This window comes from Leiobunum rupestre, chromosome 3, assembly GCF_980474605.1.
Source record: "Leiobunum rupestre chromosome 3, qqLeiRupe1.1.hap1, whole genome shotgun sequence".
In the NCBI taxonomy this organism is placed as follows: domain Eukaryota; kingdom Metazoa; phylum Arthropoda; class Arachnida; order Opiliones; family Sclerosomatidae; genus Leiobunum; species Leiobunum rupestre.
Genome location: NC_143386.1, coordinates 16,454,863 through 16,479,449, shown reverse-complemented (window position 1 = coordinate 16,479,449; position 24,587 = coordinate 16,454,863). Strand labels below are relative to the sequence as shown.

The 24,587-nt window shown below is 35.3% G+C and overlaps 3 protein-coding genes across 3 annotated transcripts; 1 reads left to right on the top strand and 2 right to left on the bottom strand.

Annotated features, from left to right (window-relative positions):
• Nucleotides 1–1,224: 1,224 nt before the first annotated feature.
• Nucleotides 1,225–11,279, top strand: LOC149949693 (acireductone dioxygenase-like). Its single transcript, XM_090169273.1, has 4 exons — nucleotides 1,225–1,398; nucleotides 3,514–3,630; nucleotides 9,138–9,317; nucleotides 11,095–11,279. The coding sequence occupies exons 1-4, from the start codon at nucleotides 1,264–1,266 to the stop codon at nucleotides 11,173–11,175; spliced, it is 513 nt and encodes a 170-aa protein (XP_090025399.1). The 5' UTR covers nucleotides 1,225–1,263; the 3' UTR covers nucleotides 11,176–11,279.
• Nucleotides 11,280–13,369: 2,090 nt separating this feature from the next.
• Nucleotides 13,370–13,918, bottom strand: LOC149949692 (uncharacterized). The gene has a single exon (XM_090169457.1). It carries the CDS (start codon nucleotides 13,916–13,918, stop codon nucleotides 13,370–13,372), a length of 549 nt encoding a protein of 182 aa, XP_090025583.1.
• A 7,993-nt stretch (nucleotides 13,919–21,911) lies between these two features.
• LOC149949691 (uncharacterized) lies at nucleotides 21,912–23,421 on the bottom strand. Its single transcript, XM_090169456.1, has 3 exons — nucleotides 22,914–23,421; nucleotides 22,015–22,846; nucleotides 21,912–21,949 (listed from the first exon to the last, which is right to left on the bottom strand). The coding sequence occupies exons 1-3, from the start codon at nucleotides 23,172–23,174 to the stop codon at nucleotides 21,912–21,914; spliced, it is 1,131 nt and encodes a 376-aa protein (XP_090025582.1). The 5' UTR covers nucleotides 23,175–23,421.
• Between the last annotated feature and the right edge of the window lie 1,166 nt (nucleotides 23,422–24,587).

The following is a 24,587-nucleotide window of genomic DNA, read 5'->3' as shown; positions in this document are numbered from 1 at the left end:
AACGAGGGGCTGATCACTCCGCGTAATCGGTTTACAGAGCCGTACCTTTGACTGTACTAATGGGACTACGCGTAATCTTTGAAGTCCCTGCCTTGGCAGTGCTAATCTAAGTGTAATCCGGTGTACAGACTTTCTAAGAGTGGTTAGCCCCTCGATCCGGAACTCGGCCACGTGCTTTTCTGTGAATTTTGGAACGTGTTTTTTTTTGATACCCTTGTTGCCTTCTTTTCCAGCATGTTTCTTTCACCCAAACCGATCTTTCATAACTCATATTTCTTTGAACACGATAGATCATGTAAAATAACATTAAATTTAAAATGCTTACATGAGCTTTAATCAATAGTTCACTATTATGATCAGATAAATCATCCATTTTTAGGCCTAGGCTTAAATCTCCACTATCAGACGAAAACCGACGAACTCGCTGCCTGAAAGAAATCGCTTTATTTCCGCCCAAAAAAAACGCCAAGTGAAAATGCTAAAACGCCGACAGTGAGCGAAACGTCGAAAACCATATCGCCGACGTCAAACTTTCTGTCGGTGATTTTCCGCCAAGTGAAAACCAGGCTTAAGGGTTGGTTTTCACTAGCGCAAAACCGTCGTGACGGCGGGCGTGAACGCAAAAATTTTTTATTAGGCCTAACGAGGATTTCAAAAGTTAGCGCCCGCCGTCACGGCGGTTTTGCCTTAGTGTAAACCAGCCTTTAAGCTGGTTTCACACTCGACGGAAAATTAGCAGCGTAAAGTTGAACGTTAGTGGTATATCGAATGGGAATCAATTTTCAGCTCGGCGTTTATTATCGTCTTTCCGGCATATTTTTGATCCTGCCGCCGAATGGATTTTGAGATTTTCTATGTAACTTTATTTTTTTCCTTCAAAAACATTTTGGGAATTTTTTTTAAAATTTTTTAAAGGTGGGAGAAACTTTTGTCCCCACTTTTTCCGTTTTCAACCAAATTTTCCAATGATACGACTAGTTCCTATAATAATGTTCGTCTTTTTTGCCATACCTCTATATATTACTTATGATACTGTCTAGTATAAAAAATAAATAACATAAAAATGTCTATTTACATTAGATAATAGAGATGTCCAGAGTTTTATTGCTTATACAACGAAGACGAATTATCTAATCTCATTTCAGAGCATTTCTGCCTGATATTTAGCCTTGAAGAAAGGAATTATCAATTAACCAAAACAAAATTCAATTAATCAAAGGGATAGAGCTTCGTTATTTAGAAGTGTTTTCATAAGCTACAACTATGGTGAGGTCCTGGTATTTGGAAGATTTAAATAACTCAATCAAATATGAGAATGAATTAGACGTGGCTAAAGATAAATTACAGTTTTTGAACAATGAAGAAGTAGAAAAAATATCCGGAGTACTTCTCTTTAAGGTAGGCCATTCATTTCGATGTCTTTTTAATTATAAATTTGAAGATAGATTCTGATAGAAGATCTATGCTTAATAATCAGCTGGGCTAATACCCAAGGCACCACCCCTGGCCCAAGTCAGCCAGCGAACTTTAATGTCTTTTAGTCGGGTGACTTTGTTACAATGCGTAGGAGGGTGGTGAAAATCCCTTCATGTCACGCGAATCAACAGATTCCTACTCTAATTAACCTCAACAAGTTTTTATAGGAAGGGGACAACGAAGAACTCGGGGTAAACCCCGTTAGCTCTTCCGTGTAAAGAGCTTTATAACAAGTTTAGATGTTATTTGTTAAGTATATTCGCCTTGTCGCCTATTGATTCTTCTAAAGGTGTATTAGGATGAAAAAAATTGCATTTTTACATATTATTTGGCTAGGATGTGATTTTTTAGCCCTGGCGGGGTGTATGTTTCTGCAGTTAAAGGGGAAATTTTTGAATTGGAACCTCCCTCGAAGTTGCATAAATACATTGCATTTTAATTTCCAAGGTGTAAACTTCTCACATATCGATTACTATTTACTTCTATTATGTAATAAATATAAAGTTAAATAATTTAGACGGTTGATGTAGGTGCGCCAGTTCTGAGGAACGTTTAAAGTAAAACTACAACTGCTTTTGGTTATATAGATATGGAATTCCACAGAAGCCCGAGCGTAAAAGATGTCTGCTGAAAAGCGACCGCCATGCAATAATTGGTGAAGAATTTCACTATAAGTTGCAATGAGCCCCAAAAGGGCGAAACCGGTCTACTGTTGGAATCTCTGGCCTAAATTTTGACTTTTGATATAGATATTTGATCTACTCTATACAAAATTTAATTTCAGCTATGATGCAACATCGTGACAAGATTTCGGTAATATGATACCAATGTAAAAAATATTATAGATTTTAGTACAGAAAGACGTCATCGCTGTTCTCGTCAACAATATCTGTAATTTTTTTACGGTTTTTGGCTGTTTTATGTGTTTTCAAAATCTTTACATTTCCCACAGGGGTAAATAAATTACACTGCGTAATGGCATCAACGCCATGGTTCTAAAATTGAGTACAACCCAAACATTTTCAGTCCGTCGGTCATTTTGGGTAGTAGTGAAATTGGTTTGAACGACAATATTTTTGCTAAAATAACATAATTCCTGGTAAAATGACATAGCCATACAATTTAAGTGTAAATAAATATGTTCTTGATTTAACATAAAATTACCAATATTTATTATTTAAATTAGACATTTTAATACTGAGATCATTTATTATAAATATATTTCTGTTTAATATTTAAAAAGAGCTTTGAAATTCCATTTCATTCAATAAAGGTTGCAACGAAGTGTTTAGTAGGCGGGGCCTGATAAAAAAAAAGTAGTAGATCACGCCACCATATACTACAAATTCTGATTGTTTGATTTCAGTACATTCTACCCGTTCTAGCTTTTAGTGACTATCAATTTTCTAGTGCTGATATTTCTTAAAATATATAAATAAATGTACTTAACTTCAGTTACATCATTGGCGTCTGGGCTGAATACTTTAAAAGGCAAATTTCGCAGAGAAAGGAGAGATGTACCTGCCCGGTCGCCGACGAAATAAAAGTTACACGTTTTGGCCCCAAATTTATTTTTTTCGAGTGTTAGCAATTTGAATACTAAATTTCGAACACAAAACGGTCATATTCGAATTCTGGAGATTTAGATTTCTGTACAGAATTATAATACGACAAGTAGTTGAGCTTAAAACGTATGATGAACAAAATAACAGGACACCAGAATACAGAATCTCCCTGATATATTTAGTGTAAAGTTAAAACTGAACGATCCTAAATTACCAGAGTAAGATTTTTCACAATGAAAGAGTTACCGAGTGGCTTGTAGATTAGACCCAAACATTCGCCGAAAAGAAAATGAGCGAGTAAATGTTCGCAGAAGTAAATCTGTAAATAAACAGTAACTTACTAGTCCTGGCTTTCGGGAATATTACTTTTTTTCAATTTCCTTGAAGATGTTTTATTGAAGGGCCTATTAGCTAAAGCTGATTATTATTACTATTGACTAACTGATTACTTTATTCCATTGGCTATTTTCAGATCGACGTGGATGCATTCCAGGACGAGAAGCTGTCCAAACTTAAATTGGCCCGAGGATACAACTACGAAGACGAAGTTAAACTCACCAAAGAGAAAATACCGGACCTCGAAGAAAGAGTACGAATTTTATTCGCCTTAATTTCGTAATTTCGACCAAAATGAAAAAAGGCCTAAATTACCGACGCTACTATAACATCACGCGAGCCTTTGCACTCGAAATACCGTATACCGCCATCTCTAGATTCGTTGCTGCACCACTATTTAGCTGACCACAGTTTGTAAACTACCGATAATCTTGCTTAAAGAGAGTATGAGCTAAAACGAAAACATCGTCTACTAACTAGCGCTATTTTATTTAAAATTTCACACTCCAATTAATATTGGTACTTATTTTATAATATGATTTTAAAAGGATATAATGAAGTATTAAAAACAGCCCCGAAAAAAAGGACTTCGAAAATTTTCAAAATTATGGAGAGTCGATTTCTACATAACTTAAAAAGTGATTAAACTATAATGCTACATTAAATACTAAAACGCATTTTGGTCATGGAAATATTAATTAAAATTTTATTTTATAATTAAAAGAAGAGAGAACGCATGATGATTTTTAAAATTGAATTTAATATTACCATAAGTAACATAATACCAATAAGTATGTCAATTAGGAAAAATGGTCACCGAACTGATTTTTGAGCTATTGCCCAATCTAGGGTTAGTTCTCAGCACAGAGCCAAATAATGTGCAAGACGAAATATACTAGGCCTGTTATAACACACGAATATGTAGAATAGACAATAATGACAAGGGATAAAACAGCTAAAACCTAAACAAATTTGAAGATATTTAAAAACAATTACACAGAAAAGAGAACTTAAGCCTAAACATTAAAAATTTCAAAACGAGTTGCATAGCAACGGAAAGCAGAATAGGGGCCTAGTGCTGGATAATAACATATGTAACATAATTACTCATAAGTATGTCACTGTACCTTTATTCCATTCAAAAATCTTCACTAACGGTTTGTTTCACCAGGAATCAGTAAAAAGCATTTTTAAAACCCATAGCAAGCCTAGAAGAGTTAGGCCTAGGCTGAAAAGAATCTGCAAGACTTCAACCATGTAGATGCCCCAGAAAAGCTCAACCTGAATTTAAACTATTTTTTCAATAAACCTGCTTCTTTTAATTGACAATGCAAATTTTTTTTAGAACCTGAGTCTCCGAAAACTTAATTAATTGCATTAACAGCACTTGACAGTATATTGTAGTTCATTTTAGCTCCTAAGCTTTGATTTTTCAAACCGGTTTGTTTACTAAAATTATTTTAGTAAACAAACCGGTTATTTAGTAAAATAATGGCCGTCGGTTTATCAGAAGTAGAGCTAATTGAGCGACGGCATAATCAGCATTTAATATTCGATGACGTCAAATATTACATCAAATATGAGGTCAAATATTACGTAGGGTACGGATGACGCAATATCTGTGAAACAAACCGTTAGTGAAGTAATAGAGCTTGTGGCATACTTATGAGTAATTATGTTACATATGATAATAATATATACGAAATGTTAAGTTAAGAACCCCTAAGAACCACCTATGGACTGCATTGCAAAAACTGTTAAAACACGAGAATAGGTAAAATAGAGTACGAGCGATTGACGTGCAGCGCCTCTAGGGGCGAGCTCGGGCGTAACTTTTTTAAAAATAAACAACAATTCCCGTTGACGCTAATGTAAATGTAGCGATGATTTAAAGTAAATTAACCAATCGTTTTTCGAAAAAATATTTGATTAACATTTTTCCATAATAAATGAATTTAAAAGAAACCCAAAAAAGCAGATATATTTTATCGTTTTATTTTCGAAATAGGCGGGCTCGAAGTTCATGCGTATCATACTCGTATGCCTAGATATACATCTAGGGAGAGAGCGGTGATTCCCGATTAATTTAAATACTTCTATCTTGTACGACCTAGAGTAATATTTTATAGAAATTATATGACAATTAAAATTAAATTACTTACATTAATTGTTATATCGTAGACTGTTTTAGTCACCGACGTCTCTCGTATGCATTGCCCTTGAACTACTGAGCTGTCTTCGTTAACTGTTTCCCTAACGTTAAATATATGATTGGCCAGTGGCGCCGATCTCATGGGGATGGCGGGGCCGAAGCCCTCATTGGGAAATCGATGGGGGCCCCCATTGGTAAAACCGCCGATGTTAAAGGCCGTTTACTTTTAAGCATCCATAACAAGAAAGTGTTGCCAGCAGCCTCATTCCAAGTTTATTAGTGAGCTTCGGCCCCCATTGGGAAAAAAAGCGATTGGCGCCACTGCGATATCCTACCAAAAGAGCCTGACCTTTTCTATACGTAGATTCCCTAAAATATTTACGGACTATTTAAATTAAGTCCATTTAACGACAAAAATCCCAGGTATTTCGTTATTTGTTTCGTATTACAATTAGCGCTCGCCATCATTTAATGATAGTAATCGGATTTTCCGTTTCAAAATACGCGGTAGATTAAACCGAGGCTTAAGACTGGGCCAGATTTACCGCGTTACAATTTTCACCTACGTTAAAGATACCTTGTGGGGCCCTAGGCCCAAGTTAATTTTGGTGCCCCCTTTCAGTGACGATCGAAGCGAGCTAAGCGCTCCCACAATTTATAGCAGCCTAATTGACAAATGGATGGAAAATTCAATTTCAATGTAGACTTTGTGCATTTTTTAGAGACGTTAATAAATGATTGCTTTGCATTGTATCGAAAAATGTGGACGCATTTAATAAAATTACTCCGGAAGAAAATATTTTAAAAAGTAAATGATAAATATTTTGTACTTTTAATTTTTTCGAAACCTCCTGGTGGGTAATCCGGCCCTGTACATTGTGAACGAACCAATGGATGAAAAGTTATGAATTTAGCTTCTAAATAAACCTGGAAAGCTATTTCAAGTCATATTTATAATTCACTGATGACAAAATTCGCCAAAAGTATTAATATCGTTCTGAATTACAACCTACTTTCTAAAATCTCATTTTGCTTTCTAAAACGCGAGTTGACAACGCAAACTTTACCGAGACGAGCAGCTGTTCGATTATCTACCTGACGTAGATTTGTGATTTTATAAAGCGATAAATGATTTTTCAAGACGATTTTATACTACATTTAAGTTCGTATAAACGGGAAAAATTGTCAGTGGAATATTTCTTATATCATTTTGTAGGTTAATTAACGTTTAATTATCGCCAACTGCCCAACTTTACTTTAATTTTAATGGGGTGGGGAAAAAACTTTTAACCAAGTTACGCGCGAGCTCGCCACGAGAGGCGCTGCGTGTCACTTTCGTTTGAAACCGACAAAGCCTATAGTCAAAAAAGCTACACCCTAAACAAATGTTTAAGCTTAGTTTCTCTTTTCGATCTAATAGTCGCAAGCCAGATTTCCCGTACGGTACTGACGAGTCCCAAATAGGACGAAAGTAGTCTACCGTTGGAATTTCTGGCTATTTTAATTAGATTTTACTAGAAGATCTGTTTGGTCTGAGGTTCATGTCTTAATGTTTGCACGAAGACCTATTGGTACAAGTTATTTGTTTAGGGTATCCCTTTTCATTATGGACTATTCTACCTATTCTTGTGTTTGATAAGTTTTTGCAAAGGTAGTCCATTGGTGGTTCTTATTAACTTAGCATTTAAATCTATAATATCAATCGTAATTTATATTGGAGAAATTCCTAGGTAGAAGATTTTGTTTTAAAATTACCAAAATTTCTGCCTGGCAGTTTACGGACGCAGACTTAAATCGCAATGTTGCATAATTATCGCATATTTAGTCGACGATTGTTAAGAGCTTTTATTTAGTAATATAACCATAGAGCTCAGACTTCTATCCGACGCCTTACATGTTTTCTCACAAAAAAAAGCTCAGACTTCTACGCTGAACGACGCTGAATCAGGTAAATTCAGGCACAACCTAGTTCCAGGGATAAGAGTAAATGCAGCGCGTGAAAAGGGGGCCCAGACTCCTTATCTGCCTATGGGCCCAGGATCTCCTAGTCCGGCCCTGACCAAGACGATAACACGCTGCTTAGTTCGAGTGCAAGTCTAAGTCGGAGCTTGGCGAGAATGTCAGTGTCGGAAGAAGCCAAACTTTGGGGACTTTTTGTATTAGAAGGTTAGAATTGTAAGCCAAAGTGATATCAAACAATTGAATATTGTAAACCCGTTTTCCGTTGCCTACAGAGTGTTTTTCAAAAGCTTATGCAAAAATTGTAAGGAGTTGTGGGGGCGAGTTGAGAAGTATGCCTGTTTATTCCCATTTTCCTACGAGGACTACTAGCCCCTGGAAATAGGCTGCAACAAGCACAAAACCAAGCAGCAGGCACTTTAAATACTGTTTAAGTTTTCTTTTTTACGCTGGTTACCTCGTTTTTTTTTACAAAGTCTTTTTCACCTAACACACGAACCCAAACCTTAATGTTCGCATTTCCCTGAGCGCTATTTGCTACAACTCCTTAAAATTTTTGCATAACCTTTTGAAACATCCAGACTGAAGAAGGCTCATAAGCCGAAACGTTTTATTTATCTTATTGGGCCTTTTGCACGTTCTCCCTTCTACTAATTGTAAAATGGTTTTTTAGATAATACTCCAATCTTTATATGTTCACCCCCAGAAGAGTATCTGATACCTACAGAAGTGTAAATGATACCTATAAAAGAATAAATGCTATTTACAGAAGAGTAAATGATACCTATAGAAGGGGAAATGTTATTTAAAGATGGGTAAATATTTACAGATGAGTAAATTATATCTCTAGAAGGGTAAAAGGTATCCTTAGAATGATAAATGATATTTATTGAATGGTAAATGATATTTATGGAATGGTAAATGATATTTATGGAATGATAAATGATATTTATTGAATGGTAAATGATATTTATGGACAGGGCGAAATTCATGGGCGAAACTGACAATTGTGAGTGTAGCGGCCCTCCGGTATATACATCCCTATGGTAAAATTTTAGCGGCCCTGGGCGACCGCCCTGCTCGCCACCCCCTAAGCACGGCCCTGTTTATGGAATGGTAAATGATATTTATGGAATGGTAAATGATATTTATGGAATGGTAAATGATATTTATGGAATGGTAAATGATATTTATGGAATGGTAAATGATATTTATGGAATGGTAAATGATATTTATGGAATGGTAAATGATATTTATGGAATGGTAAATGATATTTATGGAATGGTAAATGATATTTATGGAATGGTAAATGATATTTATGGAATGGTAAATGATATTTATGGAATGGTAAATGATATTTATGGAATGGTAAATGATATTTATGGAATGGTAAATGATATTTATGGAATGGTAAATGATATTTATGGAATGGTAAATGATATTTATGGAATGGTAAATGATATTTATGGAATGGTAAATGATATTTATGGAATGGTAAATGATATTTATGGAATGGTAAATGATATTTATGGAATGGTAAATGATATTTATGGAATGGTAAATGATATTTATAGAATGGTAAATTTGACCGCGATTGATTTTCACGCTGGTATCAGAGAAGTTATATGTTTATTGCTTAACTTGTTTAGCTGAAAGAATTTTTCCGTGAGCATCAACACAATGAGGAAGAGATTCGTCTGATTTTGGACGGTGGCGGATACTTCGATGTTCGAGACCAGAATGACCGCTGGGTTCGAATTCACACCGTGAAAGGAGACCTCATTGTCCTGCCCTCCGGCATTTTTCATCGCTTTAAAATGGACGAACAAGTATTTACTTTAAAGATCACAATTTACTTGTTTTCTACGTATTTCTAAAATTTCAACAATTCTAATGTTCAACGTTTTATTATTAAGTAATTATTATTATTAACTATTTTAATAAATTAAAAGAAATCTATAAATATCTACGTATGTTTGCTCGTAAAAACGTCTGGATAGCCGGGACGACGCGGGGCTAGCGGTGGCAGCCAAAGACAAAGATAAGATAATTTTCAAGCTCAATAGTTTTTTTTTAATTCGATTGTGACGTGTGGGACAATTCAGTCCTCTCGTCCATTTGATTAATCAGGGCGAGATATGTGTAACGGCCACGCCAACGGGGGGATACGTGGGGACAGGGGTGGGGACACCCGTGGCGGAAGTATCCCGACCACCCGTTGGGGGATTGGTAGTCGTCCTCAAACGGCCTTCCACAAACTCTGCCTCCCAGACGCCTGGGATTACAGGAGTGAGCCACTACTCCCGGCCAATAATTAAGTTTAAAAAATTCCTAATTTCAAAGACCTTGAGGGCTGCAAAGTTACTGTACAGCAAAGAAGTTAACTTGGTTTACTACAAATGTTTTCATGGGCATATATAATGCAAATTAGTAGCGCCGCCACACGTTAGCCAAAATCATTATGGATATTCGAATTTTGTCAACAACGGCACCAAAAACTGTTTGTAAAGACATAAAAGAGTGACTATGAATAATACCAGAAGTGTATAAATATATCCTGCTAGAGAAGTATTCATAAGCCCTATTCGCGACAGAAACGAGTCTAGGTGGCATAACGGCGATAGCTTCTCCGAGGTAGCGCCTATGATATAAGGTCTGCTACAGACAAATTAAAAAAATAATAACAGCGTTTTCTTAAAAAAAACTTATTATAATAAAAGCAAACGATGCCAAAATTATATTAAAATACAAGTATCATTATTTATAAAGTGAAATTTACAAATAACGACGAGGAAAAACTAATAGCGTCTGCTTTAGCCGATACCTATCTAGCTTTCAATGGCGAACCAAAGGGGGCGTAGCGATAGTCTTAGGTCGCGAATACTGCTGATGTTAATCGCTTGAAAAATATACCTTAGCAGGCACCCGCTGATTTATCAAATTTATTTATACAAGAAAACACAGTGATTCTTAATTCATCATATAGCGAGTTTCTAAAACTATTACCGAGGGAAAATAATTTACTAAATAAAACATTTTCCTATGGAGTGCGATTTTAACATTTTAAATAGTTAGGAAAAGTAACAGGCGCGTTGTAAACATTCACTCGTGAGGTGGTGTACAGATAAGTGGTTTGGCAGGAAATTCGCCCCCATTGGAAACAGCGTCAACCGGCGAAGTTGCATTTTTATAAAAGGGATTTAATATAAACTTCTGATAATATCAAATAATGAGACCTATACACGCAACGAAATTTAAAAAGGGCCAATAACAATTAAAAAACGTGTAAAAAACGAACATCCATAATAGACGTTTAAATAAAACCTGTTCACTGATTTGCCTAGAAGTAGTAATATACAGAAAGCCAGGAGATACTTGTAAAAGTAAAAAAAAAAAAATGCGCGCGCGCTATTAACTTTAGCCTTACAAATAAAACTAACATAAACCGGTGACTATTTTATTCAGTGACTCGCGCATGCGCGTAGGGAAGGAAAGAAAAATAAATAGCCTTTTATTGGAGCATCTATTCTATTTTTGTGGTCGATAGATGGCGAATTCGTATATTCAACTTGTCTTTTCCATTATTTTTTTCCATTTCTGTTTCAGAAATACACCAAGTACAAAAGGATGTTTATTAGTAGCCCTATTTGGAAGGCAACCAACCGGCAAGAAGTACTGATCCAATAAACGCCTCCCGAAATAATTACTGTAAGAAATAAAAATTATAATCGTCACTCAAATAGGTTAAAAATTTTATTAATGATTATATTAAAGATTAATGAAGTGCAGAATCGTTTCACTTATTTCAGTCCTATCTATATAGAGATTAGAAAATTGAGGGTAGTAAGCCGTGGCCAACCTTGACTCCAAAATTAGCCAAGCGGACTCGAAAATTAATAAAATATATATACGCGGGTTTAAAAAATCGGTTTATTTTAGTGTTGTTAATTTTCCGGAAAAATAAAATGCGCAAAATTTTCCAGAAAAGTTTCCGGAAAATTTTCCGCAAATCGGATAAATAAAAATTTGAAACATAAATTACCTTTTAAGGGTTTTTAATGTTTTAAACTTTTTATCGATATAAAATGTCTAATATCAGTAAACATACTACAAAACATTAATAGCGTTATATTGTTAATCAGTTTAAACTAGTTTAGAGGTTTAGTTTTACTTTCAGATTAAAAAAAAATTCGGCGAAAATACCGCTTTATTTCAATTTGCAAACAATATATTAGACTAATCATGGAATGAAAACTTTTTATTTTTTTCGGAAAAATACGGAAAATTTTCCGACTTACAACACTAGTTTATTTTCACGGCGGTTGCCATCGAAACTCTCGGAGCTTTCAATCGGGATGGTCTGGCACTGATCCATTCCTTAGGTCGGTGGCTTTCCTTCTACAACGGATTAATAGACCTTTCTGTACAGGGTATTTTTTTGCTCGAAAAAGTGATTTGTTTCAAAAACTATGTTTTCTAGAAAGTTGAAATTTGTACTGTACATTATACGTGCCGGGGGACACTTTCTACCGCAATTGCATATAAATCGAAAAATATTTTCACGTTTTTTGAAAATTTAAATTTTAACCGCTATAGGTGCTATAAGAAAATTGTCAAAGAAAACGTTGGCGCGGAAAAAATAGACTTCTTTTTCACTGACAAAATACGACTTTAAAAAGTGAAAAGTTGGGCAAGCTAAAATAACTTTTTTTGAATTGCATTGGGAGAGTAGTGTAACTTTATGAAGTCAGAAATTTGTTAATCTGGTGTTTAATGCAATAAACACCACTGAAAAATCGAGGAGACAATGGTGAAGAAGGTATTACACGATTTAATTTCGTAGGATGAAAAATGCGTATTTTTTTAAAAAACAAAGAGACATTTCATATATCTACATACAAACAAAATTTATAAGTACGTTTCGAAAATACCACCTTCGGCTGCGATGCAGGCTTGGGCGCGAACAATCATATTGTCGAAGGCGGCTTGAATCATTTCCGGGGTTACTTCCTGGCAAGCGCTTACAATTCGTTGACGCAGCTCTTTGTTGAAAAACGTAGAAATAGTAAACCCAATTAATGTTAATGTCGGGAAATAACTTCCGATTTCAAATTGGATAAAATACAAAACGTTTAATAACAAAATGGAGGATACATCTGTCTATATCGACAGTCAAACCACTACTAACAAAAAATACAGAATATTATTGAATCTTCTGTGCGACTATAAACACAAAAATGGTTCTCACGCCTAGAGTCGGGGGGGGGGGGGGGGGTTAAAGTTCAAATTTCCAAAACAGTGGATAGCTATAAAAATCAAAGGTCCGAAGTCGGCGAAGCGATTCCGTTAGGAGGTCTGCAAAACAAAATACAAGTTTAAAAGAAAAATATAGCATAATGTTTATTTTGGTTTTTAATTTCCAACACACTCCCCCCAATGAACTTGAGTTCATTCCTTTACTATATTTACTTCTAGAGGGTAAACTAATTTTATTGGTCTTTTGATAATATTTTTGTTAGGTAACTGAAGGTTGCAAGATCGCAAAATTTCATCACGTCCTTTAAATAGTTCCACAATATTTCCTGTTTTCCACATCAAGCGAGGTAACTTATCCTCTATGAGGGCTACATCTCCAACTTCAAACGTTGGTCCATTTTTGGCTTGGCTTCTTTCCTGCGCCGAGTGCAATTCTAAAATGTAGTCTTTATGCCACCTCACCCAAAACCGATCAAGCAAGGTTTGCTAGTGTTTATATCTTCGTGTAATCTCTTCTCTGGAGCTTCTGTAATTGGCTGGTTCTGCAAAGGTTCTGGATGGTAGAGTGGTGAGTCGACCTTGGGTCAGAAAATGCCCAGGGGTAAGTGGTGCGGGTTCTCTTTTGTCAGAGTAAATATAAGTCAACGGCCTTGAATTTATCGTCGCTTCTACTTCCTCCCTTTCCCAGTGTTTTCTTCAAAGCGGTCTTGATGGAACGAACCATTCTTTCCCAAAATCCGCCCCACCAAGCCGCCCTTTCCGCTATATATTTCCATCTGATTTTCAGATTGGCCACGTAATCCCTGACTTGTGTACTCCGTATGGTCTCAAATATTTCCTTTAGGTCGCTGTCGGCTTTCTTGAAAGTCAGAGCGTTGTCACTATAGATGATACGCGGAATTGCTCTGCGTGCCGCGAATCTTCGAAGAGCGTAGAGAAAGTGTTCAGCAGTTAAATTTGAAACAATCTCTAAATGAACAGCTCTTGTGATCGCGCAGGTAAAAATGGCGATGTATATTTTTCTGACATCATTGTCATCCTTTACGAAAAGTGGACCACAAAAGTCTATTCCGGTTACGTTGAAGTTAGGTGCTTCCGTCACCCTATCGGCCGGTAAAGGAGCGGTTATCGCGCTACCCGATTTACCTCCGAATTTCTTGCAAATTACGCACATCTTCAATCGCGATTTCACCTTTTGTGGCGCTCGTAAATCGTAATACCCAGTACCGTTCTCTCAGATCAGTCAAGGTTCCGTTTACTCCATCATGCTTGACTCTAGCATATATATCACTCGTTAATCTTGCGCCTAGAAGCGCCCCCATTAATTCCAGTCGTGGTAGACTGACCTCGGTAACTTCTATTTCTTGTATTGGCGCGACACGCGTTTTCGACGCCACGATCGCCGTTCCGATGCACAGTGTTTCAAAATCGACTTTTTTGTGCCAAAATTAAATTTCAACAAAATATAATGAATGTGTATATATTATTGATCACTGCTTTTAGCTCAGTCCGAAAATATAACTTATATTCTGGTAACTGCCACCAGGGGGCCAAACGTTCCCCTTTGAGAATTTTATGGAATTTCTTTAGTCAATGTGTGTAAAGGCTTCTGCTAAACGTAAATTTAAAATTCGGTGAAAATCGGTTGTACAGAAGTTCTGTAAAATGTGCTCAAAGGTTCAAATTTGATCAAAATATGGCATATTCAAACGGCCTTTTTCCAAAATGTTGCAAGTAGTTGCAAAAAAAATCATCATAATTTGGTAGAATAAGTTCCGCATTATAACTTGCAAAAAGTCCGAGTGCGAAGTTGCGCGAAGTTTTCAAGATATATACATTTTTATAACTCCGAAAAACATTTTTTGAAAACGTAATTTCGCCAGGTCTCTGTTCATCTTGTTTTCCTTCTTTCCACTACAAAATATTCTACGCCGGATCAACTTCTATTTCATCCTCCTGTTAGTAAGAATTTGCTGTGCGCTTGCGCATGTAATTTCCAACAATTTAAAATTTGAGATACAGTAGTTTTATGAAGGCAAAAATTAAACTAACAAATCTAATGTCAACAAAATATTATTACAATGGAATTTTTTTTAGTTTAATTCTGTCTGTTATTTTTAACTTATTGACACAATCGAGTCTTTGCGTTTCACAGTTAGTAGAAACTATACTTAAAGCAAATCGTGCTTTTAAACAGTGTATATATTGCAAACCAAGTAAGTAATGTGTGCAGTGGTTACTAGTTTTGTTTCAACTCTTAATTTTGTGTTCGTCATGTACCCATTGAATTTAACTTTTTCGAAATCGCCACTTTCTTTAACTGTTTGTCCAATATAAATTTGTTTTTAAACACCTCCTAAGCTCTGAAAAATTATTTTTTAAATTAAATTCAACGCTGGAATATCAGAATTAAGAACTAATGAGGTTTGTGTTTCTACTTGCGAATCACAAGTGGTTAAGAATAGAGATCTAGTCGAGATTTTCCTGAAGGGAAATGATTTCGCAGAAGAATTACGCCTTTGTTTAGAACTTATCAAGGATCCAGAACATTTAACACTAGATGAAGCAGGATTAAAGTTACAAGTTAAGAAAATAAAAAATTTAAAAACAAAGTTTCTAAACAAGTACAAAAGCAGCCATCGCATCAAAAACCATTTCCTGACAAAAAATGCGGATTGGTTAAGTAAGACGTTCACCAATATTACACTAGAAAAAACCTCGGTTAGCAAAGATATTTGTACCGAACCCAGCACTAGTTCCACTGGAAGGCTAACTAAGGGTTTTTCACTGATGCGTCCTCGCACACAAAAAAGGGACATTTCAGTATTATCAACTACCTTGTCTGATCAACCTTTGACAAAGGTTTTGAAGGCTGTACAGTTGTCCGCTAAGCGAGATGGAGAAAAAGACATTTCCACTCTTTTGAAAGAGGTGCTAAAAAGTCCTGCACGACCACATAAAATTATTAGTCAAATTAAACAACCTAATATGTTTCGGAAATATACCCCACAAGAAGCTTTCGCTCTGATAATTGATGAGGGCTTAACGGTGAAGACTTATAACGGCTTGAGAGAAGGTGCAAAATCCCATGGTATCGATTTATACCCAGCGTACCGTGAAGTGCTCGAAATAAAAAAAGAGTCCAGACCCATGGTCCCTGTTCAAATATCCGACACATCAGCGGTGATTCCATTGCAATTCCTTTTAAACCATACGGTTACGCGCATTGTACACCTACAAGCTGAAGTTTTAAGTCAGTATTTCGATATGTTACATATGGAAGAGCAGAAATTCACTCTTACACTTTCTTGGGGATTTGATGGGAGTACAGGGCAATCTCAGTACAAACAGTCGTTTTCGTATGAGAACGCAAATAACGACGACCAGGGATTGTTCGCCACCACCGTTATTCCACTTCAGTTTAAGTCTGAAAATGGTCACGTCTTATGGAATAACCAAACGCCCCAATCTGTTCGATATTGTCGACCTTTACGACTTAGTTTCTGCAAGGAGACGGCGGATGTAATTAAAGAAGAAAAGCGCCGAGTCGATGAAGAAATAAAGGCTCTTTCACCACTAGAATGTTTTTTTAAAACAGATAAAAATTTATCGGTCGAATATGATTTAGCCTTTACTATCATTGATGAAAAGGTATTGAGCATCGTCACCGGAACGAAATCTCAACAATCGTGTCCCATTTGTGGAGCTACCCCATCTCAATTCAACAACATTTCTAACTACACGTTCACCCCTAAACCTGAAAACCTCAAATACGGAATAAGTCCACTTCACGCGTGGATACGATGTCTAGAATTCTGCCTTCACCTTGGCTATCGAAACTGCAACGGTTTAAGATGTTGGCGCGTAGACGGGGACGAGAAAAAGCAAACCTTTCAGAAGCGTAAAAGAGAAATTCAAGAGAAACTGTTGTCCCAATTGGAAGTGGGTCTTCCAATGATGGCAACACAGCACGAAGAGCGTTCAACGAAAGGAACCGTCGAATATTTGCCGACATTTTAGGATTGGAGCACTGGCTAATAGAACAGCTGCACGTAATTCTCGTCGCAATATCATGCGAATTACCAGTAGACGAAGATAAATTTGGAGAGTATTGTAGAGGTTTACTTCACACATACCTTGAAAGTTACGGCTGGTACTACATGCCTGTAAGCGTGCATAAGCTTCTGGTTCATGGAAAAGACATAATAAAGTCTTCTACTCTACCATTGCGATTGCTCAGCGAACAGGCTGCAGAATCAAAAAACAAGATGTATCGCCAGTATAGAGAGTTCCATGCTAAAAAAACTAGCAGAAGAGATAACCTACTTGACATCTTCAACCGATCTCTAGATTCCTCTGACCCGGTAATCTCAGATTTTTCGCTTGTTGAAAGAAAGAGAAAAAATAAAAACAAACCACTACCTTTGGCTGTTATTCTTTTGTTGAAAGAAAGTGATCAAGTAGAATTTTTGCAACCGCCATGCGCTAATGCTGGTGAAGAGTTCGACATCGATTTGGAAGATTCATTGGATTTACATGCGGATATGCAAGGTCTTGGTCTTATTTTGGAAAATGAGGAACATTTTTAAATAATATTTACTTAATTTTACTTATATCACTTAAAAACTTAACTCGTGCAAATAATGAAAGTGTATTTTTATTTATTATTAATTTTACTTGTTACACGAGTATTTTTTGTTTCCAAAAATGAAGTATTCATTTCATTACTTATTTCAACGTAATTTGTTCAAAATGCACAATACAAGATAATAAATGTGTGTTTTTTCAATTATATTGATTCTTTATATAATAATCGGCAAATGGTACTTTCAATTTATTAACTTATAAACTTGCTAAACAAAGGAAAAGCAAAAATTAAAATGATTTAGTTTTGTTTAATTTAATTTATTTTTTGCCTTCATGAAACGACTGTATCTAAAATTTTAAATTGTATGAAATTACATAGGAACCAGACATGTGAGACAATCTAAATCAATTTCTGCGAGCATGGAGAAAGAAGGGAAGGAGGTGTTTTGTACGGTCCTTTTAGCTCCCTACCCGTAATAAATAACTCCCACAGGCGGGAGAGCAGGGGGATAAAAAAAAGAGGGAAGCCTGGTAAAAATAAATCACGTGAGCATATTGAAAACATTTGTTCGCGCCCTCTCTTCACCTACCGAAGAATTATTTAACGAATTTTTTTTTGAATTTCGTGTTAACGCTTTTTCCACGCGGTCCTCGGACTCCTCGGTTTCTAAACAAAGCGCGTTTTAAAATAATAACAACGATGGAGCCAAATGATCACAATTATTTCAAAATTGGTATTCGTAAGAAAAATACTAAAGCAATGCAACGAAAGATAGAAACAGGTAAGAATAATTACTTAGACTTGGTAACAATTGAATTGCTAAATGATTTTTAATTTTTAATATTTTGCCAGGTATTGCTTTTGATAAAAAATTTTTGGAAGAAAATTTATGCCATATTTTATCTAACGCCTGTAAATTGTATAAGGTATCTTACGTTGGGAGACCAACACCAGTCATTGTAAGTATTTAATTTATAGGCCATGTCTGGTCATGGCTAGAGATGATTCCTAAAGACTTCAAGCGTCCAAACTACGCCATTGAGGATACAAACTACGCCCAGGCGAAGCCCAGTCATATCCTTCTAAAATAGTAAAATTTATGGTAATTTAATTCTATTTTTATGTTTAATGACAGGATGCATTAGAAGAAATCAAAAAAAGCAAAATTAGTACAATTTCAGAAGAAGCTTTTGACCATTTATCAGTGTTCGTAGACACTAACACTGGTCTCATGGATAAAGCAAATTATACTTCTAAAAGGCACAACCTTTTTATTAATGAAGAGTTTAAGGAAGAATTAAAAAAATCATTTAAGACAATCGAGCCATATCAAAATCTCAATTCCAGTGACCAAAACTGTGTGGTATCAATTTTTGCACATCGCCTTTTCAATGAACTACATTCCAATTATTTGGAAAAAGAAAAACTTAAAGTGACTAGTGCAGGCCAAACAATTACCACAATATTAAAATCTAAAACTCCGAAATTAAGTCGCGATGAAACAAAACAAAAAGAAACTAAAACTATTGGTCTTTATGAGTGCCCCAAATTTTGGGGTAATACTTTAGTAAAGAAGAGTGAAGCGAACCAGACATTTCACAAATGGACAGTAAAACAGGATAGGGGTGGCTCTTTATACTTGTCAGAAACAGCTTTTAGCTTTTTCAAACATGTATGTTCAAAAATTGTGCCATTTGTAAAATATGATGATCCACTTAAAGACAATGAAATGAGAAATTCCAAAATTATTGACAATCTTGAAAAAGATATCTTTATATTAGAAACATGGGAAAAACTATGGGGGGACGGGAAAGAAAACTCCAAATCTGCTATGAGAAAATGTTTTTCTATCCTCATTAACTGCCATTTAAAGGGTTTGACCCGAATGATAAAAAATGCAGTTCAGGTTGCAAAGAAAGACACACTAACAAGCAGCGGCATCAGAAAAGAACTCAAAGTTTTAACTCAGAAAACCAAAATAAATAAGAGTAAGACAATTTGCAAAGGTGTTTAATGTAATTAGGATTAAGGATCTGTTTGTGTAAACCCAATAAATTCATATTTTTTCAAAGCAAATATTTAATTTTTTAATTATCGTAGAGCATCACGAGCTGATTTTCTTCTTTGCGCTCTTTTAGTTTTGGTGGCAGTACAATTTCCATTTCTTGCTTTTGGTATTAAGGATTTCATTAGTTTTAGTCTCTTTTCCCCCTGCCCATATTGGCTAACTGTGGGGTTTTCACCCGAACCACAGGATCCTCGCTGTCTACTGAAGTAATTCTCCACCAAATCTTGATTTAGCTTCGCTGTTAAAACATAAGGGGCTCCTTTTTTCAGCAAAAATTTTATAATCTCAATAGATGCGTATACTAAAGTAATAAAAAAAAATAAATCCCAAATTTTAATTTTCATAACACCATAAGTAACATAATAGTTATAAGTATGACACTTTCTTTTCATTCAATGCGAAATTGTTAATGATAGTCTGTTTCGCCAATGTGACTAAGGACTAAAAAGAATTGCTCTTAGTGTTTCTAAACTGAAACACATGTTTTTTGATCGTACCTTTGGTGAAGGTAATAAAATGTTTCCTAGTTGGAAACTTCTGATTATGTAATGGCTCTACGGCAGACTATCATTAACCATAATCATTCATTGTTATGCATATGTTTATTATTATTCAGGGTTGCCTCAGTATTTGGAAATTATTTAAAAAGTCAGGGAATTTAGATTTGAAAATTTATAAATGTATTTCTTTGGGTGATCTGTGATTTTTAAATTTCTTAAATATTTCTGGTCAATTTACATTACATGCAAATTAAAGGAAATTTGGTTTCCTATGAAATTTTGATATTTTTTGCTGATGTAAGTTGGTCAGGGAAAATGGTATTATAGAAGGTCAGGGAAAACCTGGAAAAGTCGGGGAATTTGAAAGTGGACAAAATTGTGGCAACCCTCAGATACCCATGATAATTGATTATTTTTTATACTAACCAGTTATTCGTATGCCCTCCAAAGTTTCCCGGCTTAGAATCATTTTTGATTTGTCAAAATCATCATCTACTTCCAATCGGAGTACTTCATCTTCCCAATCTTGTAAATAACCAAGAAATTCATCTTCTAGCCACTTGAAAATATAAATTAAATTATTGTAATTACATATAATTATTACTTTTGTAGGGATAATACCTTAAAACGCCAATCATCCAAACTTTTGAATGGTTCTAATGCGGGTTTTTTCTTGGTAAAAAACGCAAAAGTATTGGAAATATTTAGAATGTCGAAAAAAGTGTCGAACATTCGTAGAAACTTCACAGTCTCTTTAGCTTCATCCCCGATTAATTCTTCCACGGCATTAGCAGTAGTCGTACTTAGTACCTGAGTTGCAAGCTTTACTCTCATGCAACTATGTGCATTTGGGTAAACGTGATTGTATGTTAACTTAGGCGCTAACCTTAGCAGAGAACTAGAATCTATTTCAAAAGTGTCAACTATGTGTTTCCATAGGAGAAATTGTCCATTTTTTTTCAAAAGTCTAATTGGCTGAAGTGAACCATCTTTGTGTTTCTTCATTTTGCCGCTGTTGTTTAGTCCAGTCTTCGCAGTCTTTATGTTATGACACACATCAGAAACAAAATATAGCATTTCTCCCTTGCTCAATGGGTTCTTGGTTCGATACCCTACTTTATGATGGTTTACTTTTTGATCCAGTTCTGTACACATTTTAATTAACTTCATATTTGAAGACGCTTTGTCACATACAACAGCGAGAATTCGAAATCCAGCTGCCTGCAAATTTTCAATACCCTCCCAAATTATAGAGTATAAATCTTCCGCATGCAAATTTCCACAGGGAAAAAAAGCATACGGATATTTAAAGTTAGTTGTCAGTCCTCTAACCATCAACTGAAGTATGTGATTTGCCAAGTGAATGTTTCCATCATCTGTGGTGCCTTCTAATTCTGTCACTTTATTTCTGAATTGATTCAGATTGGTGGCTCCAATTAGTTGTCCTGTGCTGCTATTAAACACTAAATCCTGTTTTATTTGGATTTCATCAATGACTAGAGTGAAATACTTTTGGTAGTCTTCCAAATTATCGACATCAATTCTTTGTCTCATTTCCAAGAGAGCCGATTTGTTGAAACCACTTTTTGTAGTAAGATCTACAGAGTAATTATAAAGCGTTCTTTGCGAAGGTAAAGAAAATGCTTGACGCATAGCTTCATAAGCACTCGCAGACCTTGCTTTTATGGAAATACACCATTGCACTATTGCCGGATGCCATTTTCTAGGTCTGGATTTTTTTCTTTGAATTAATTTCATTTGTTCGCGCATCAATAGCTTTTGAAATATTGATTTGCTCTTAAATGGGTTTTTCGCAATAATTTCTTCAAAATCCTGACTCTCTTCTTCCGACATGAAAAACCCGTCTTTTTTAAAACTCTTCTTAACTTTTAATTCGAGTTCCTTGTTTCTTTTCTTCAACGCTTTATTATTTTTATTAACTCTAATGAACTGATCTTTTATCCTGTCTTTAGTCATGTATCGTAGATTGGTACTTTTTTTAAAAGTAGGCCTATTCTTTTCTCTTCGTTTTCGATTTTGTAAAACTACCTTCGTTACTCGACAAGGTGTGCAAATTTGAGAAAACTGGCCAAGGAATAATTGCTCACATTTACTTGATCGTATTGTTTGGCTAGTTCCACAAATATAAGCAGGTTTTAAAAGTTTATCTTTAAAATGGGCAAACAGTTCTCCTGAAATCCCAAGGCATGGTTGCCAATTTTCGATTTCCAATAAAATGTTTATCAAGTCCTTCACTTGTAAAAATGGCACATGAAAATCAACTGAACTTGATGAAAACATCTTATGATCAGGTGAAAGTAATGTGTTGCAAAAATAAACACTTGGCTTTAAACATGGAGGTATTTCCACCGTAATTAAACCGTTATCGCCTTTTCTAAACTTTAGACATTTTATACGACGCAAATTGCATTCTGGTTCTTGAATTACAGCAATGGACCAGTCACAGTTATCTATATTTTCTAACTGATGAATTAAAAATTGTCTTGCAAATTTTTTAAGAGGATGCACTTCCATTAATTGATTAGTTGGAACATACATGTATTCCAATGAAGATGCTGGGTCCGATACTGAAGATGTTGCAATTACATCCAATGGTGTTCTGACATCTTTTAAAGTGGTGGTTGTTTCATTTAGCGCTACCTGAGAATTTATCTGATAATTTTGGATGGATGTTAAAGCTGAAGTTGCGTCAAGGTTCACAGTTTCTAAAGACGAAGTGAGTGGTGGTACAATACTTTCATTTAGAAGTTCAGCTTTTTCTATATGGGTAGCACTTTTCACAGTTTCTTGTCCTGCATTACAATTTTTGTTATCGCAGGTTTGAGCGGAAATGTCTTCACTTCTTTCAGAGTAAACATTCTCTATGATTAAATCAATTCGGCCATGCTGTTCTTGAGAATAACCATAATCAAGAGCCACGTAGTTCTATATTGTAAAGACTCATTATTATTTGGCCACACTTTCTTTACACAGATATACAATAAAATCTTACCTCTTGTGTTTCTTTAATTGGATCGGGATGTTCTACCGTAGGTCCATTGCCTCCAACAAAATGCTTAGAGCATACGTAATGATGTGGTTTAACATCGTAATGAGTGTTTATATCCACTCTGTTAATCGCTTTAACCCATAACATACATTTTTCAAAGTTTTTCTTTGGTTTAGGTACAGGATAATATTTTATTTCCTGACTTTGAGATTGATGAGCGGTTTTGTAATTCCTACATCTTCTATACACACAATATTTTCCCATTATAAAGATATTTTAATTAAATTATACCTAATAAAATCCTACTACGCGATCCTCCATGTTTGTTTACACTCGATTTCTTGTTTTACAATTCCAGCTAGATGCACTAGATGGCGCGAGCTGACGAAATCGGCCGCCTGTTGAGATTTTACCAGGATGCGCTCCCCACGTTTTCAACCCTCCCCATTCTCCCGTTTGTGGGAGGCTCACATCACGAGCCTGGGAGAGTTTCCCTTTTCAAAACACCTCCTTCCCTTCTTTCTCCATGCTCTGATAAGGCCGAGTGAGGGGTTGGGGGGAAGGAAAAGCATGCTCAATTTTCTTTTTTTTGCCACCGAACTTTGGAGCCCCTTTAATAGTAAAATAGCAATTCAATATAATTTTTTTAATTATTAATGTACTGTCTGTTCGTATATTGCTTAGGAAGTTAAAACTCCTAAGTTCTAACACAGGCCGACATCCGAATTCGTGAAGTGACACTCCAAACTAAAACTTAAAAATATTGTTTGAAAAAAAAACTTATTTCCAAGCCTGTCAGAGGTAACTCAAAAATATCTGCACCAGGGTGGGAAATAAGTATTTTTTTGAAATAGGACAGGTGACCAGTGACCCCCCTGGCCTAGAATAACTAAACTGGACCATAACACATGTTATACAGAGTCATACTTGAAATTTTCTCCATAGAAATATTTCTATAGAGAAAATTTCAATGAGACCTTGTTTCACACAGTAAATACAATTTGTGGACCATAAATTTATGGAAAATTCTTATTTCTTGTGAAATTAAAAAGGCTATCATGGAAATAAAATCTAGTGATTGGGTGGCACAAGCTAAAATATAGATTATAAAAAGACAGAAACACACGAGGAATACTGAGAGTTCTCAAAATCCACTTCAGTAACTTTTGTTTCCCCAAAGTTGATGACTAATTTTCGTCAGAGTTGGAAGTGACGTAATTTAAATCATATCCTGTGAACATGGTTTCATTGAAGAAAATACCTTTATGGCATACTTATGATTTATTGCATTTATCACTTTTTGGCCAAAACTTTATTTGATTATCTTCCGTGAGTTTTTCTTTATTTATAGTTGGTAATATTTAAAAAATTCATATTTATCAATTACCGGAAAAAAATCTTTAGACTTTTGGTTTCTTATCGTACTAAAAAAAACGATTTTTAAAACTTATGCGCAAGGTAGTTGAAATAAATATTTCACGTTTTATTGTTGCGATTAACCATGGCTGAAACGTATGGGGCGCCAAACCGGAAAAAACTAAATAACATTTCTAGAAATATTTTAACACTTCTAGGAATATTTTCAAACTCTAGGAATATTTTCAAACTCTAGGAATATTTTCAAACTCTAGGAATATTTTCAAACTCTAGGAATATTTTCAAACTCTAGGAATATTT

Excerpts from the sequence above, each read along its gene's own strand:
- LOC149949691 (XM_090169456.1), bottom strand. The coding sequence starts at position 23,174 with ATGGGAAAATATTGTGTGTATAGAAGATGTAGGAATTACAAAACCGCT. Across the intron at positions 22,847-22,913 it reads CAATTAAAGAAACACAAGAG|AACTACGTGGCTCTTGATTA; the intron begins GTAAGATTTTAT and ends TTTACAATATAG. Across the intron at positions 21,950-22,014 it reads TAGCCAAACAATACGATCAA|GTAGTTTTACAAAATCGAAA; the intron begins GTAAATGTGAGC and ends CGAGTAACGAAG.
- LOC149949693 (XM_090169273.1), top strand. The coding sequence starts at position 1,264 with ATGGTGAGGTCCTGGTATTTGGAAGATTTAAATAACTCAATCAAATAT. Across the intron at positions 1,399-3,513 it reads CCGGAGTACTTCTCTTTAAG|ATCGACGTGGATGCATTCCA; the intron begins GTAGGCCATTCA and ends GGCTATTTTCAG. Across the intron at positions 3,631-9,137 it reads TACCGGACCTCGAAGAAAGA|CTGAAAGAATTTTTCCGTGA; the intron begins GTACGAATTTTA and ends TAACTTGTTTAG.
- LOC149949692 (XM_090169457.1), bottom strand. The coding sequence starts at position 13,918 with ATGTGCGTAATTTGCAAGAAATTCGGAGGTAAATCGGGTAGCGCGATA.